The sequence below is a fragment of the Hyperolius riggenbachi genome, chromosome 1 (genome assembly GCF_040937935.1).
Source record: "Hyperolius riggenbachi isolate aHypRig1 chromosome 1, aHypRig1.pri, whole genome shotgun sequence".
In the NCBI taxonomy this organism is placed as follows: Eukaryota; Metazoa; Chordata; class Amphibia; order Anura; family Hyperoliidae; genus Hyperolius; species Hyperolius riggenbachi.
The window spans coordinates 89440630-89459122 of record NC_090646.1 but is presented as its reverse complement, the minus strand read 5'-3'; the positions used below and the strand labels follow the sequence as shown (position 1 = coordinate 89459122).

Sequence of the window (18493 nt, the reverse complement as noted above, 5' to 3'; positions counted from 1 at the left end):
CCAATAAAATTGATTCATGTTTGTGGCAGTAATATGACAAAATGTTGAAAACTTCAAGGGGGCCGAATACTTTTGCAACCCAATGTATGTGTCTTCCAGAGTAAAATAAGCTATAAATAACTCGCCTCCTAGGTTACTGACACTTACAGTAGTTAGTAGAAATCTGACGGAGCCGACAGATTTTTGACTGGTCCGCCTCTTCGTGCGGAATTTTCAGTACTTAATTTATTCTTTACAAAAGCACTCGCTGGAATGGATCTATACAAAAGTGCAGGTGCCCCGCCCACCCACCTGTTTGTACACTATTGTGGCAGTTGGACTTAGCAACAGCTGTTCACTAAGTGCTTTTGAAAATAAAGAAAACCCAGAGAATCCTCCATGAGAAGATGGGCAGATCCAAAACCTGTCAGTTTTCTACCACGTACTGTGAGTAACAGCTACATAGGAGAAAATACATTTATAGTACATTATACGCCTGAGAGAAATGTACTTTTTATGTTTGTTCATGTATTTTACAAATTACATACTTTGGAGTTTGAGGAGCGGCTACTGATATTATTTCTGCTTGCTTTAAAATGCACTTTTCTAAAGTCTTTTCACCGAGGCTGCACTATTCATGCAATACCTAATGCATTTCTCTGTCTTTCCTCTGCAGAACCTCCGGAGGAGCCAGCAGAACTGAAGGGAACTCCACCAGACCTCTCCTTTGTGCGCACCCCTCCCAGCACGCCAATCAAACAAGAAGGTATGTCCTGGGCTGCACATGCATGGGCCATTGCTTGCGCACAGGACAAAATAAATATTTAAAGGGACTGTATGGTATTTTTTTAATGAAACTAAATGTATTTAATATAAGTTTGGAGAACATAAAACATTACACGTTAAGAATTGCCACCTCATGACTGAGCTGAAAGTTTTCTGTAAAATTGGAAGTAAGAGCAACAATTAAAGCAAATCTTTGAGTTTGGGGAGGGAAAAACAAATACTTGAGGAGGAAGACTCTGGATCCTCAGGAGGCTTCTCCTGTCTTCCTCCAGCAAGCAGCTCTCAGGCAGGGACTCCTGACGCACTCCTGAAGCACTGAGCCTGATCAGGTCCATGCTACTGCACATGTGCAAATGGCATGTGCCGTAGCATGGACTCTATTGTGCTCTGCTTATCCCATCAATGCCTGAGCAGGTCTGTACTACTGCACATGTGCAAGCTGTCTGCAAGCTGATTGGCAGAGGACCGGTAAGAAGGGACGGGGAAGCCTTAGGATCATCCAGGGGTTTTGCTCTATTGAGGAAAATGTGCCCAACCTGGGCATTTTTTTCCTACAGATTCCTTTAAGTTGAGGGGTACACTGGGGAGATTTTTTTTCTTTACCAACTACCTTTCTACTTACAAACCATACTAGTTCCACCACAGATGTGACATAACTAGGAATATTTTAAATTACTGTTCAGGGAAAATATTTGTGTTCTAAATTTGACTTTAAAATTGTTTTTAATTCCATGTTAGTTTGCTATACATTGCCTTTAAAGCTGCTTATTCCGAAAGAGCCAAGAAAATACCCCCCCCCCCCTTACATTATTGTGCATATATAGCTGCTGCATTTGTATCCTTATGCCCTGGTTAAAGTGGTACTGTACCTAGAGCTAGTATTCTATATTGAAACAGTATGCTTGGGATCATACTTGTGACTTTTGACACTTTTTGGGACTTGGCGCTACCACGCCAGCTATTGAATACATCATTTTTGGCAACTTCCATACTGTGTTTTCATTGGAGCTATTTCCAATAGCTAGCTGTGAATTCAGTACTTGGTAGGTTTTTTTTGCCAGTGTACGAAATCATGCCACAAAGACTGGAATATTAAGTCACCCATCTTGGTGTGTACACAACCTCATAAAGGGATACTTATTGTACAGTATACAAAATCCAGAAACTACAAGCCCTACAATAGAAGGTATTATAAGCATGCCAACACCCCATTGATTGGTAGTCCGTTAACCTCCCTGGCGGTAAGGCTGACCTAAGGTCTGGCTAGCCGCTGCAGGGGATCACATGGCCCCGGGAGGACTTTTTAAAATAAAATGACTAGCTAACTATGTGCCCCAAGTCCCTCCGGTCCCCACCGATCGCCACTTTAATACATACCCCCCAGGGATCCTGTGATGGCACAGCCTCCCAATCAGCTCCAAGATTCGCTATGGGGAGGATTGGGACTGCGCATGACGTAGATGACGTCTTGTCAGATCGTCGCCATAGCGATGATTGAAGCTGATTGGTGAAGCTTCGGCTCTAGCGGGATCGCGGAGGGGTAAATATTGCTGGCGGCGATCGGGGGGGGGGGGGGGGGGTCAGAGAGGGGTGGCAGGGCTTGGGGGACATAGTTGGCTAGCCTAGTGCTAGCTAACACATAAACATTTTTTTATAAAAAAAAATCCCTCCTGCGGATGCATCCACTGAAACTGCGTACCGCCAGGGAGGTTAAACAGTAATTGTATGGAGAAGCAATGATGCAACAAAAAACCTTCTCTGGATAACCTGATGTCTGCTTTGCAAGTCTATTCACTTTGGCTTTTCACAGGTAAGTGAAGCATTATCCCAAGACCTTGTAATGAGCATTGAAATAATCAAATATGCATGTGGACACCTATAGATGAAGGGTCCTGGGCTTCAAAGCCATGCTAATCTGCAAAGCCTGCTAGTGGCACCACCTTTGTTCAGGTGCCCTAGGGAGAACAACCTGATATTGTCTTACAGTTATTAGCCATACCTGAAGTAAGAGGTATATGGAGACTGACCTATTTATTTTCCTAAAAAATGCAGATTGCTTGCCTGTCCTGCTGATCCTCTGCCTCAATACTTTTACCCATAGACCCTGAACAAGCAGCAACTGGTATTGTTTCAAAAGAAATACACATTATAGCCTCCATAACCCTCTTAGTTTAGCTGTCCTTTAAGTTAAAAGTTTATGCTTTCAGTTCACTTAAGGTGCACGCACGCACACTACTTTAAGAAACGACGGGTCCATCAGACCCTCCCGCTCTGCGGGCGTTCCAGCGATAGTAGAGCGTGTGTACAGTCTGTCGGCAGACTGATAACACTGTTTCTGACTGATCCGCTGAGCGAAAAAAAACTTTTGTTTAAACACATATAGTGGGAACTGAGCCATAGGAAAACATGGGCATTACTTTGAAAATCAGTTGTCCTTTCAGTTATAACTGAGAGCAAATGAGTGTAAAACAACCCTTTAGATTCCTTTTACACTTAATCAGTTGCTCTCAGTTATAACTGAAAGGACAACTGATTTTCAAAGTAATGTCCATGTTTCCCTATGGCTCAGTTCCCACTATATGCATTTTAACTGAAAGCTTTTTCACAATGCACTGCTATGGGGGAAAAAGGCATACCAATGCCTTAAGTGTAAAAGGGCCCTTAGGTTAATGGTGATCACATATTTACATTACAGCAGGAGACATTGGCAGCGCTTCCAAACAGAGGCTGCACCCGAATTGACTACCTGCAATAGTTGTGCAGAGCTCCACAATTGTGGACTAAAATACACAACATGCATTCAAAACAGGTACAGCAAAGGAGGACGTTAGCTTCAGTATAAATAATATGTGCACAAATTATTCCCTACTAGACTTCCCCACGGCGGTGACTGGTCCTCTCGGGGAAGACCTACCGCTAGTCTAACGATAAAAACACGATTTTTTCCTAGTGCTGCTAGTCATAAAATGGTATACACATTTCTCTCAAACAGACATCAAACAAATGACAGCGCTCATAGGCTGCAACTGAATTGTAGACCAACAGAGGCATGCAGAGCCCCACAGGGTTAAATACATGCCTTGAATTCAAATCAGATGCAAATCATGTACTAGTCCTAATCTATAATTTGAATGCAAATTGATGCACATGGATGCAGCTAGCCATAAGTATACTTACATGAGTTTTGTACAGCAGGAGACATTGGCAGCGCTTCCAAATAGATGCTGCACCCGAATTGACTACCTGCAATAGTTGTGCAGAGCTCCACAATTGTGGACTAAAATACACAACATGCATTCAAAACTGCATGCCTCTGTTGGTCCACATATTTACATTGCAATCATGAGTTATGAACAATAAGCATGTTATGAATTTGACCTATTAATGCCATATTTGGGTTTATACTATGAACCATGTCCTGCTAGTTGCTCATTTTCTCTCTGTACCTCCTATGGTGAGAAATGGTTGGTCCTATTGGGTTCTCCACTAATACTGGAGCAATGGAAATGGGAGCAGCTACTCCTGCTGATCGGGAAGCATGCTTCTGTGGCCATTGTGCGCTACTGGTTCACTTTACTTTTCATTTCTGTATGAATAAGCCTTGCTATAGCACAATATAGCTGTGTGTATGTTTGTAGCATTACTTTACATTTGCAGTTCTTCCGCAGGTTGTAAATCTTGCTAGACACGGCAACGCTAGATGCTGGATTTATCGCATGTCTTTTTGCATGTTGGTAACCTTACTTACTATGCTGTGATTGTTTTCTAGATGGAATTTTATGGCTTATGTTTATAATGTGTACTTGTACGGCTTGTTCTTACCAGAAGCATTTCTGTGTATTTTGCTGAGGTTACAAAGCAGGCAATATACACAGGCCTTAACACATAGACCTTGTTTATCAGTGCACTGCATAGTAAGTTGCTGTGATATGTTCCTCAATACTGCATTTTGGGTGCCTTGTCCAGAAATGTTCCTGTTAAATTGAGTAGTCACTAACGTTGAATTGGGATAATAGCACTTATTAGCTAGCTTACAAGAACGAGTAAGCTAATGAGCCTTCTTCAGATTATTCCTGTAGACCAGAGATGTCAAACTCAAATTTAAAATGGGCCAAAATTGAACACTGGGACCAAGTTATATGCAAACCTCCATGTCTAGTGGCCACCTCTCTTTTATACAGTTCCCTGGTGTCCAATATGGCCCCCTCCCTCCTCTATACAGTTCCCTGGTGTTTAATGGCCCTTCCCTCCCTTATACAGTTCCCTGGTGTCTAATGGCCCCTCCCTTCTTCTCCTGTAGCATTCCTTGCTACCTAGGGGCCCTCCTTCTTCCTCTATACAGTTACCTGGAGTCTAGTAGCCCTCCCATTCACCCCTATACAATACCTTGCTGTCTAATGGCACCTCCCTCCCCTGTAGAGTTCTCGGCTGCCTAGGTATTTGGTATTTAGTGCTTCACCCTCCTCTATACATTTCCCTGGCATCTAGTGCTCCCCCCCCCCCCCCCAATATTGCTTCCCAAGTGATCTAGGACTTCACCTCCAATATAACTTCCCTTATGGTCTTGAGAGAGCCAAACTTAATGCCAGGTGGCAAAACAATTGCAGTCCAAAATTGTTGGCTCTGTGGGCCAGATTTAGTCCAGTCAGCATTGTCGCTCTGCTGACACACTGAGTTTGTGGCAGCAGTAAGTGCTGTTGATGTATGCTGTACAACCTTACTTCCAGATAGGGAGACAGTTGCCCTCTAAGGGTCACTTTAAACCAATAGACTGATCACCTACAGAAAAGCAGTGTGCCTAAAATGCATGTCAATAAGCATAACTGCAGGGCTTAATGCTGTGCACTGTTCAGTTGCATCTAGTGAGAACAAGCCTTATAACTTGGAATTTTTTTGTATATGGAACTAAAGGAATACAGCTACAAGTCAGATGTATATGAAAGGTTAGGCAGAAAATAGTGAGAGGCAGGAACCTGTGTAGAGGACGGCCCTGTGTGTCTAGGCCATTCCTGAGCATGTACTGTCTGTGCTCCCTCTCCTCCATATGGTACCATATGTCTGAGTTACCTTCATTCACTGCAGCTCTTCTTGCCTGTGTCATCTCTAGATTGTTGCCAGCTATTCATTTGACTTAAAACGGCTTCAATGAATGCATTAGACTTTTTTTTTTCTACTTGTGCTTCTTTTCTTGTGGCTGCCAAAACAGGAGATGGATATGCTAAAGAGTACCTGTTACCATAGTAAGTATCATCTCATTCTATTTCCTTCCTTTTTATTCCTCCTCCAATCCTTGTGTGCTTTGCTTCATTCTATCGCGTCCTTGTTTTTAAGTTTGATTACCTGTGATCCAGACCTCCGTTTTAATGCTAGATGTCAGCATCCCACGCAGTCACAGGGCTTATTATATAGGACTAAAGGCAGCCTCCAGTAGCAGACACGGAAGGATGTGTTTGGAAATAATCCTTGTAATTGTGCCTATGATGATTTTGTTTCTTACGGTTATTGAATTATGATTTTTTTTAAAATGGGCTTTTGCATTTTAATAATCAAAATATGTATTAACCCATTAGCAGCTTCAAAGGAATTAACTCGTTTCAGATTAGTGCACGACTTTTGACCTCAACCAGCAGAACTTGCTTTGTAAATTGTTGGAATGCTTTGCTGTCTCTCTGCTAGCAGAAGATATAGAAACTGAAAGCAGAAGTCCTCTGTTATTGTCTCACACTGCCCCCTAGTGACAAGTGGCCATAAATACACATTACAGCAGTACTAATTAGTAGCAAGGAAATATAAGAAATAAAAAGTGCTAAAATAAATTGGCCAGGAGCACTTGCAAGCTTCTGAATAAATAGGCTGTTAAAAGGCTTAATTGTACCTATTACAATATTATGTAAATAAGGTTATCACAGGGAAGGAGGTGACTTCTGACCCAATAACACAACCTCATTTGTCTTACTGCCATGCAACCCAGAATCTTTATGTAGAAAGGAACTGGTTACCATAGTTTGCTCTGCTAATGTCCATCACCAGGGCCTTGCATCGTTTTTGGAGAACTCCCTAATGCTTTGGCTCCATGGAATCTTCTGAGCCTGTTTTATGGTTGCCATACTCGTACACATTGCAACAGATTTGTTAGACCCATGACAAGCAAAACTGCTGCTAAATGGGTGCGCAAGAAGGGCAGTTCAGAGCAACCAATCAGAATCCCCATTGTTGGAACTTGCTTTTGAATTTTTGCACCAGTCTTCCCTGCAGTCCACACGCAGATAATAAGAGAAAGGACTGTTTGGTATTTTCCACAGCTCTTATAGACATGCTCAACATGATAGTGGTTCTGATTTGCATGCAAATATTATGTGACTTGTAATTGGACCAATCAAAATTGTTAGAAAATGCATTTATTTGGCCCAATTTTAAAGCAGACCTGAACTCAGAATGTCCTTTCTGTTTTAAAAGATACACAATAGCATAATAACCTTTAAAGAAAAACCTGTCTTTGTTACAGCTGATACAAATCCTGCAATAAATCTGCAGGAAGCATAGTGTTAACCTCCTGTGTTTAACTATTAGCTGCCCTGTTGTGGCAGTCAGGTGACATGGGAGAGATCTAATTGCAACTTGTGTTTAGTCACAGATGGGAGGTAATTAGAATGGCTAAACTATCTAAATACAAACAGGGTATATTTCTGTTTTCCATCATCCTCTTATATGGGTAAGATGGCTGAGTATCTAGGAGTAAATGCCACGGGCAATTGCTGCCCTTTGTTTCTATAATATCTACTTTCCTTCTGTCCTGTGCAAGAGTTCGGGTCCACTTTAATACAGCATACAGCAGTTTGCATTATATTTACATGTAAACCGGGATTGGTAGAATCTCATGGACCATATCTGCTCATAAACAGTTGCACTATCCTCAGGCTGTGGCAACGTTAAATTTGGATGTCACAAATACAAGTCGGTGTGTTGACAAAATTTCATTTAAAGTGCCACCCCAGTGTTTCTCAAACCTGTTCTCGTGACTCCCCAACAGTGCATGTCTTGCAGGCAGCCTCACCTATGCACAGATGAGGTCATTAGAGTCCCATCTAGGTTGATTCCATGTAGCTGAGACAGTAATTACCCCACCTGTGCATAGGTGAGGCTGCCTGCAAAACATGCACCGTTGGGGACACTGTACTACCCTATCAAATATTTTTCTTTTAGGACAAGGGTAATGTGTTTACACTTTCACACAGAGCACTTCCTGCAGCTTATACTGCTGGCGTGGTAGAGAGATCCAACTTAGGGGTGAAAAGTAAATCAAGGTGGGGCAAACTTTGTTCACCTTGCGTAATAGTGAGAGAGCAACACATGTTCATTTTATGTAGAACTCCGGCTTAGCCATGGACTTTCTAATATACGCAGTATAATTATTGTCCACACATCTGCCCTTCTATCATAAGCATTTGTGGGTAGAGCGCAATGGACTATTATTGATCTGTAGCTTAGTTTCATCTATTTATCCTGGGTGACGGGAGCTTCTTTATGGAGTGGGAATAGCCTATATGATTTGGCTTGAGAATCTGCCCACCACGTGGTGTTTTGACCAACATAAGGAAGGTGGGAGTCTAAAACCTGATGTAGTTCCTGTATATTTCTCATCCAGTCATTACAGAAAGCGCAGCTTGATTCCTTGAGAGACCCTCCTTCCGTAGTTTAGCGGCCATGTTTATTTCCTTTTAAACAATACCTGTCGCCTGGCTATCTTGCTGATCCTCTTCCTCTGATACTTTTAGCTATAGACCCTGAACAAGCATGCCGATCAGGTCATCTGACTGAAATCTGACTGCATTTGCCACATGCTTGTTTCAGATGTGTGATTCAGACACTACTGCAGCTAGAGAGATCAGCAGGACAGCCAGGCAACTGGTAAATAAATATGGCTAACTCCATATCGCTCTCAGTTCAGGTGTCAGTGCTATGATTTCAAACAGGTATTCAAACTGCAAGGAAAGTTTACCACAGGTACTTTCACACCTTAACAAAATACAACGGTTGGCAACAGTAAATGTACCCTGGGACATAAGTTTATTTTCTACTACAGATTCTTATCTTATCTGGACTCTTTTAATGATTAGCAGCTGAGGTTGTCTTGAGTTGATAAATTTGGATCTATTCTATTTTTATACATTGTTTTATTGATGTGTTTGCTTCTGCATGTCTTACAAAGAGATTTACTCATAAAAAGTAACGTTTATTTGTGAGCATTTTTAGTTTTACAAATAACCTATAAATTCCGTTCACACATCACTTTGCTGATTGCACTTATAGCGTTGCTTGCAAAGCTTACAGAGAATGCTTCACTACTAAATAATGTTCTTTTACACACGTCATGCTGAAGAGGGTGATCGTAAACTGAAATCATACATTTAATTCTCTAACAATTTGCTAATATCTAATATAAATTCTAAAATGCATCCAATACTGTTTCCTTTCTGTATTGACCTGTTTAACAGCTTCTTAACAAAACCGGTGGGAGAGATGGTGGTTTGGTTTTATCTGTCTTGTCTCCGAAAAGAGAACCAGTGCCTGCTGAATATATTACACACTTGTGATGCCTTGTAACCCATTACACACCGCATGCATGCTGATGGCTCTGCCTGCATGTACTCTGCACTGCCACATGGGGTGTGCGACACGACCGCTCTGTAGCACAAGGAAATGAATTGAATAGCAACAGATGGATACTCACAGTTGGTATGCATGTAAAAGTCTCATATCTTGTCCTGATATTTCACTAAAGACCTTTATAGGCAATCACATGCCGCTCTTCTTTTGCTAAAGACGTATGCTGATCTAAAAACTTTTTAAGTTCTCATGATATGAAGTAAGACTAATTTCACTGCACTTGCATATGAAAGTGTTCTGTCCATGATTAGTGTAAGACTTCTCAATAACAGAGGCAGTGCTGGGAATAGTGAAAACCACTTACAATGACAAGCACTTGAACAGCACTTTCCAGGCATTCTCCTGCATTGACAGTCACTTATAACAGGTTGAGACTGGCTCATGCTAGTGTTTTCATTATGGCTGGCAGACGGTTTTCTGTTGACTTCTGTAGAGGTCGTATAAGTACTGCCAGAATGCCTGCTGCAGGAGTTTTAGCAAAGCCGGCCAGCACCTGAGTTAAAGTGTCAGTGACGGCCAGGAATCACTTGCAGTGTGACCTAGCTCTTAGTAGCCATAGTAACTGAACAAACCTTTCCCCAGGTTTTTTCCAGGACAGATGACATGAGGTCAGGCTTTTTCTAACACCTTCCCTATAAAATTAAAGCCTCATTGGTGTCCCCTTAGTAAAGTCTCATCAGGATGCCTTTAGTTCTGACGTTTCCTGTTTTAGGGCAGGATGAGAACTGGCTGTGGAGTTTTTCAGTAGACCTTATTTTATCTTATGTGTGAAGCGCATAATTCCTGCCTACCCAAATCAAAATGAGGACCTACCTATCTTCCAGTATGGCAAGATAGGGTGTCCTCTTGTCCGGGTTTTGGTCTCTGGGAGAATCTGCGATATGAATGTCCAGTGGATAGTTGCGTCATATTTTTGACATGATGTGGATTTTTGGAGTACTGTGTTTTACTCCTATTTTTGGCACAGGAGGGATTTAAATTTGCAGACGGGATGTACTGAATCCTTGGCAGGAGGTGGTTAGAGACAAATGGATCAGCTTGACCAAGACTCATTTAATGATGAAAACTATTCCAGCTGGGGCCAGAGTACAGTGTGAAGTCTGCTTTTCCACTTTTTGCTTGGCTTAGTCTCTGACTGTTACCAGGATGTTAAAATGTGCTTACGTACCATTGGTTGTCTTTAGCTCAAACAAGAAGAAGAATCTGAGGTTAAGCCTTGGTCCAAGTGTGCTGCCAAGCTAGTGATGGGTTCTTGTTGGAAGATTTAGAGGGTTTCCAAGCAGTGGTTTAGGCATCGCCACAGCATTGCTTTTTAATAGAGGTCCTTTTGATCTCTTTTGGCCCTTTATGCTTCCCTAGTGCTCGTGGGTCACCATGAGCTTTCTGGGTTTTACATAGCAGCCATAGTAGGCTGCTATGGGGCCTTTAGCCATTGGGGGTCTGTTTTGTGTGGCAAAATGGGGGTTTGCGGAGTATCGGCAGCAGGAGCATAGAAGAAGTGACTCCCCTCTCCAGGCTCCACCGATGATCTGCAGTTTCTTGGTGTCCCCATCTCGATTACTACAGCACCCTTGTCTGTCACATTATATGACAAGAGGGCACTCTATCTTAAAGACAGAGACGCCTGGAGAGGATTATCGGTGGAGCCCGGAGAGGGTAGTCACTACTTTTATGCTCTCTCTGCCGATGCTCTGCATGGGAGGGAAGGGGCTACATCTAGCTACTGGGGAGTCATTCTGCCTACCTATATGGGGGAGCTACTTCTGGCTACCAATACTGGAGGCCCTTTGACTACTTATACTGAGGATCCTTATGGCTATATATACTTGGCGCAAGGAGGGAGGTGTCACATCTGCCTACCTATACTGGGGGTCCTTATCAGGGGGCTACTACAGGCTACCTTTTGGGGGTAAGGGGGTGTCCTCTGGCTAAATGATCTTTTGAGTGTCTCTTTAACCACTCAACGACTGCCTAATGCCGATAGGCGTCGGAAGGTCGAAGTGGTGTTCCCATTGCCGTTCCATGTCAGTTCACGGAGGGTGAACTGGCTAATTGTAAACACGCGGGGAAGAAATCCCTGCTGTTTACATCAATACGCCGCCGTAAAGGAGATCGGCGATCCCCGGCCTCTCATTGGCCGGGGATGGCTGGCATCTGATAGGCTGAAGCCTATCCTAGGCAGTGCTGCGCAGCCCACAGCAAGGAGGGGAGGGAGAAAAAGGCAGAGGTGGGAATATCGGAATATCGCTGCGGAGGGAGGGCTTTGAGGAGCCCCCCCCCGCAAGACCACACGGAACAGCGGCAATCGGACCCCCCCAGCAGGACATCCCCCCCCCTAGTGGGGAAAAAACGGGGGGGGGGGGGGGGGGTAGTCTGATCGCCCTGCCTTTTACCCGATCAGTGCTGTGGGCTGGAGAGCCCGCGCAGCACTGATCATCCAAGTGGTTAAATTATTCAGTCATTACAAATGTTTTACAGAACACAAAAAATCCAAATAAAGCTGCCTTGGGGTTTTTTCCCCTTGATTTACCGCACACTGAATTAACACTTTTACAAAACTTTTTGGTTCCCTGAACCACATATTGAGACTTTTACTTGGATATTTGTGAGTAGTTTAGTTGTTTTGTGAACTACCTGGTATCTTTTGATTGGTAGTTATTATTATAGGGGTGTAAAACTAGTGGAAGGTATACACAAGTGTCTAATAGTCAGAGGTATCTGTTCTTTTTGGCAGACCAAACACTGATGTTTTTGTTTTTCTTTGAATTTCCTCTAGAATCTCAGCAGGAGCCGACCTACCGAGATGACAGTGATGCTGCAACCTTCAAGCAAACTCTTCCAGATCTTACCCCAGACGAGTCATCCGAATCCCTTGCCTTCCCGGCATCGGCCAAACCAAATGAGGAAGGAGAGAAGGCTTCTGCTGAGGAGGACCTTGCAAAGGTCCACCCAGAAACTGCTCCTGAAGAACACAAGGAGCCTGAAGCGCAGAACATTGACTCTTCTCCTGCTGTTGCCCCACCTGCAGAGGAAGCGGCACCTCAGGCAGACCCTGCACATGCCGACAATGCACAGGCCGATGCTGGCAGTGACGAGTCCCCCGGCAAATCCCCTTCCAAAAAGAAGAAGAAATTCCGTACTCCTTCCTTCCTGAAGAAAAACAAGAAGAAGAGCGAGTCGTAGAGAGCTGCAGGAACACTGTCATGTTTCTAAGAGTCAGTTTTTCACTAACCACTAGAATGTACCTGATCTTATTGTATATCTCTTCATTATATAAAAGAATACCAGAAAACACCAAACCTGCTAAGTCGTAGCTTGATTGTGAAGGTTAAACCTTGATAATAACTTCCATGTGAGGTGCTAACCTGAGTGTTCAGCAGTTAACACCACAAACTGTTCACTTTGTTCCTAAAACAGTATGTCAACTTTTACTTGGTTTTTAATTTTTTTGATTGTACAGCCCAGCTAAATAATTGAATGCACTCCAGATACCTTGTGCTCATCACTTCCACCACCTTAACACTTGAGCATGACTCTTGTAAATAGTTGGCTTACGCTTCTGCTCTGTAGGAAACAGGCATGTATACATCAGCCCAGCGCTTTCCGCTTGGTGAAACTTTGCGCCCTTGTGGCACGAGTGGTGTACAGTCACCCTGTGTGCATTATCAGAGCTGCTTTAAACAGTCACCTGTCCCTGCCCTAACCAGCAGGGGGTGTCTTTGGTTGTAGCGGAATCAGAGCAAGTAATTGCTGTTTGTTGGTGTAACCTAAGCTTCTTCTCACTAGGACCTGCTGCTGCCTTAATAACATGGAATGATGTCCATACCACTCCTTTTCGCTGTGTATTTTATTCTTTATTTTCTTCTGGTCACAAAGATGAATGAATAGGATCTGTGATAAATAGTGCATTCACCCACAACACACCACTGTGCACATCCTGTATAACTGGATACATCTACCTTTTTGTTAACATCTCTGCTATCCGTTTTTTATTTCTGTAGATTTTTACTGCTCCCCAAAATTGTCACCACAAATTTCACTATCCTTTTAAAAGGGAATGGCTTGAAAATGTTTCCCACTTAAGTGGATGTAGACACTACCTTTCCCTCACCCCCTCACTCTAGTGGTCCTTCTGTAACAGAGGCCTAGAAGAACAAAGGTTTAACTTGGACTCTGTGAGTGCTCATCTTGCAGCTTTAACCAAATTCTGTACAGATAGTGGGGAATGTTCCTCTGGTAATGAAGCAGCCCTAGTAGGGAAAGTACAGCAGAACACGGTTTATATAACCAGAAGTTGATTGCACATCTCAAAACATGAACATTGCAGTTAGACTGGGTGAGGAGGTTCCATGCTTCTGACATCAAGTCATACATATACCAGTTTCAGCTGTTCTTCGAGAGGATGCATCAGGACCTATCATGCGTCTTAGCTTAGACTCCCATTATTGCCCCTCTGGGCAGACATGCTTCTGGACACAGTTGAAGTCCTTAAGGAATAGGCATCTTTCTGGATGTGATTCAAGTCATCTGAGGGTAGGCATGCTACTGGGTGTGGTCCCAATTCTGCAAAGAAAGGCAGGCTTCTGGACCCTTGCCTAGTACTATGAACTAGACATGCTTCAGGAAGTTGTCTTGGTTTTTTCGGGGGTAGACCTGCTCCTTGACAGAGCCCTACTTTTTTGTGGGTCACAAGCTTCTGGACAGTCCTGGTACTCTGGGTTGGCATGCTTCTGTACACAGTCCTAATACTTTTGAGTTAAGAAAGCTTCTAGACATTGTCCTAGTTTACAGGGGTTAGCATGTGTCTGGATGCCAAGGATGCTGTCCTGTTTTTTTGGGCATAGGCATGCCTCTGGATGTGGTCCTGGTTCCCGGGAGTAGGCACACAAAAGATGTTCACTGCCACAGAACTGCTGCTATTTCCTGGACTGGATAAAAATATGACCAAAAACATGCATTTTGACTGGATCCTCTTAAACTGGAAATTAAATTCAGGGAAATGTTGTTAGGGATTTCAGCTGACCAGCTTTTTATAGACCTAGCCCCAGAACGTACTAATAATTCATTCAACCCAAAACGGTTTATCTTACTTGGGTGGTGAGTCCGTTTTTGGTATTTCTCTGAGATTTATTTGCGGCATAAGTTGTGGCAGGCAGGTAAGACTCAGCACTCTGTACCTCTCGTCTATCTTTAGTGATCTGACAAGCCAGCTGAAAATTCATAATTTGAATTGCAAGTTAATTAGACAAAAATAGAAGGGCAGGTGTCCTGTTTGGAATTTTTTCCTGAAATTGGACACCCATAACAGCAGCCTGTAAATTCCCTTGTAACATCACTGGAAACACGAGTGCTGGATAGAATCAGCCCTTAACATGCAGACACCTCACTTGCCTTTTAGCTAATAACTTCTGCTCATTATTTTTAATTTTTTTTATTGGTCCATTACGCTTAACCCTTCAAATTTTTAATACCTGAACTTCTCAATGTATGGTAGCGATAATGCTTCTTTATTAAGGCATAGTTGTTCATATCTAAAGACAGTCTCTTCGGAAAGTGACACCCAGTCTGCAAATTTAAGTCTTCCATGCCATTGTGACAAATTTCCTAAAATTGTAGCATGAATTGAACATGAGAAGTATGGCGATTACTTTCAGATGTAGCAAAGAAAGTTCCGGTCAGTTGTAAGATTTTTCCCCTGAAGTATTTGATCTGAAATAAACTGTGAATTGAAAGTATTACAGGGATGAGTTAGTTTTACATGTCGGGCTAGATCTGTATATCAAGTTGCACCTGTTTCTCTGGTAATGCACTGTGCACCCCAACTATTAAGCTATGTTTGCCAGTTTTGTATGTTTTGAGTAGAAATGCTGTTACGGTGAACGGCAGTGATTTTTCCACTTGGCACTAATGTGAAGGAGATTTCCAGAAATCCCTATCCAGTATGTGTGGAAAGGGCCCTTGTAGAGCGTAGATTCTACCAGGATCATAAAACAATGTCGCGTTTATCTGTTGTACTTCGAGAACACGAGGGAGAGTACAGTGTGTTCTTAGCTGTAACGAGAAGCGAGGTGACCATAGTTCTCCATTGATGGTTAGCTTTTCACGGAAATCTCCTGGACATCTAAGTTTCTGTTCTCTGATCATTTACTGGACTCTTTCCCCCCCCCCCCCTCCCCAAATTACATTATTTCCTGGTAAAATCTGATATTCCTACAATATGAAGGATGAATCTCTTTATGGACTTTCACTGCTTCAAGCATTTTCCATTTGTACTGCTAACTATTTTGATTTTTTTCCCCTTATTTATATACGATTTTTAGCCTGCATTAAATATATGAATGAGCAATGTAAGAAAAGATTGTTGTTTTGGTTTATACATTATTTTCCTGCAGCTGTTTCCTCCCCTCCCCCTCAAAACTTACCTGCGCCAATAATCCTACGCAAACCTTTGTTTTTACACTTTTTAAATGAATGTGCCTGTCTCTGTACTCGGTAACGGTGGCCATTTTGTTTTTATTGATCCATTATCCTGGCTAGGACTTTGCTGACTTTTATTTAGAACCGCTTTCTACTGTCAGCGGAGGAATATCTTCCTTTGCTTCTGGATCAACGGATGCACTGGTGCATGTTGGCTTTATAGAGTGGACTATATTAAAGGGTCCCTGCCACTTAACTGGCATATATATTCTGGGCTGGCACTACAACAGAAGCAAAGGGGGCAATTGTCCCAGAGTCTGTAACCCCCAGTATTCCCCATCACCCCTCTGCTTGGGTGCGGCGAGTGGTGGGAGTGCGAAGTGCGTTCCACTGGCTCATAAGAGAATAGAATGGCGGAAGAGAAGTGAGGACAAATGGGGAAAATGGCTCTCTGGGGCCATCTAGTATCCAATGGCCAAATTAAGTAGAGCCAGTGTAATTACTATCAAACACTGGCGGCTACCCTGGGGGCCATGGAATCTAGCTTGGGAGGGGGTTGGCAACAAAGAGCCCCTAATGCTGCTGTTGGTTGGTGGTGGCGGTCGAGGGCCCCCAGGTTAACTTTGCCTGGTGGCCCCATTGTTACTAGAGCTGGCCCTGTATATATTGCCAGACTAGTGGGGCTACAGAGGCATTTGTGGTGAGCTATTCTATAGGCACCCAAAAAATACAAGAACTCTATTAACGTGAATGTTTTAAGAATAAACCCTTTAATTTGTCCAGCCTCATTTCAGCCAATGAATTCTTCAGAGACCACTGATATGAAGCACAATGCAACAATCCACAGTGTTGCTGCCAGTTCTTAGTGAATACTATGTTCTCTGGAACGTGCTCAACAAAATGGCTTCTCTTATCCTGCAAGTAACATACACGTCCTCCTCCTAACCACTGAAGCCCCGAGCTTGTCACTCTGCATCACAATGTTGCCGGCCTTGTAAGATTGTAGCGTGGAAGCTTTTGTTTTATATTGGTTGACAACTAGCCTCCTTTTATTCCCTACTTTTTTTGCATTGATTTGAATTCCAGGTCTTTGTACCACAGTTTAGTATAGTAATGTATTGATACATTCAAAAGGGTCATGTATTTTTTTTTTCCTCTTATTTCCTTGTACTGTTATTTTACTCACAATAAAAATTGTTTACTCTGAATTTAGGTGTTGTCATACTTACAGGTGGCCTGCATAAGGAATAACTGGAGGAATCTAGAGTTAAGGTAGCCATACACTGGTCGATTTGCCATTAGATCGACCAACTGACAGATCCTTATCTGATCGAATCTGATCAGAGAGGGATCGTATGGCTGCCTTTACTGCAAACAGATAGTGAATCGGTTTCAGGCTGAAACCGATCACAATCTGTTGAGCATCTCCTGCCGCCTGTGTCGTTCCCCCCCCCCCCCCTCCCATTACCTGAAGCTGGCTCCGGGTCCTCTTCTCCGCGCTGCACCGCATCCCAGCGTACACTGTGTCACTCCGTGACCAGGAAGTTCAAATAGAGCGCCCTTTATATGAACTTCCTGGTCACTGGAGTGACACAGAAAGTGCATGTACGCTGGGATGGAAGCAGGAACAGAGCGGTGCAGCGCGGAAAAGATGCCCGGGAGCCAGCCTCAGGTAATGTATACTTGATCGGAACGGCCGCCGGTAATGACGCGCTCCCTACCCGCGGGCGATCGACGGTAATTTCCCGCACGGCGCGATCGACGGACCGATCCGATTTCGGGAGGAAATTGGATCGGCGGGTGCGTTTAGCGCGAACGATTGGCAGCAGATTCGATCCCAGTGATCGAATCTGCTGTCGAAACGGCCACAAATCTGGCCAGTGTATGGCCAGCTTTATGTCCCATATTCATCGCACAGCTGAGATGGTTGAATTGTTAGTCTCGCAACACCGGAGCTAGTGGTGCAAATCTCACACTCCACCGCTGCTCAGAATAGACAGAGCCAGCAGATTTGCAATTCTTTTGAGAATCTGGTGTCCTGATGCCAGAGAATATAATGTGTGTACAGTGGCCCCCCAATTCCCCTTGATACATCAGCAAGCAATCAGCCCTAGTGGATCGGGTCAGCCTGAGCATAGGTCTAAGGGTATTTTTCTCCTACTCGCCCTGCCTGCTGTCTTGGCCCTCTTATGCTAGGTACACACCATACAATTTTGTATTAGATAGATGGTTCGATAGATAATTTCCGACATGCCCGATCTTATTTTCGATCGTTTGTCTGATCAATTTCTCAAAGAAGTGAATGGAAATAGATAAGAAAAGATTACTGAATCGAATCAGAAATCGATCGGATGGAAAATGACCAAAAAACGCAACGTGTGTACCCAGCATTACTCTCCGTAGCAACCTCTATACTGGACAGAGCCCTTAACCCCCTTGCCGTTCCAATTGTGTCGGCAAGGGGGCAGCGCAGCACTTTTAAAACTTTTTTTTTTTTTAGGGCTCACTACATGATAGCTGCTGACAAGCGGCATCCCCCTACCTAAACCGATCACCGCCTGCGCTCTCTGAAAGCAGGAAATCCCGTTCAGAACGGGATTTCCTGCTGGGCGGGATGACATCACCGTCTGGAGGGGGGGGGGGG

General features: G+C 43.5%; 1 protein-coding gene across 12 annotated transcripts in view; it reads left to right on the top strand.

Moving 5' to 3' along the window:
* ADD1 (adducin 1) overlaps positions 1-17057 on the top strand; it is a 145362-nt gene extending 128305 nt beyond the window's left edge. For 11 of the 12 annotated variants that reach the window (XM_068276444.1, XM_068276407.1, XM_068276463.1 and 8 more), the window contains 2 exons: positions 656-745; positions 12209-17057. In XM_068276444.1, coding sequence (XP_068132545.1) covers positions 656-745; positions 12209-12615 — 497 coding nt within the window. In that variant the 3' untranslated portion in view covers positions 12616-17057. Of the gene's footprint in view, positions 1-655; positions 746-5971; positions 6006-12208 lie in introns of all 12 variants that reach the window. The other variant, XM_068276484.1, reaches the window with a different exon arrangement.
* Positions 17058-18493: the final 1436 nt, after the last annotated feature.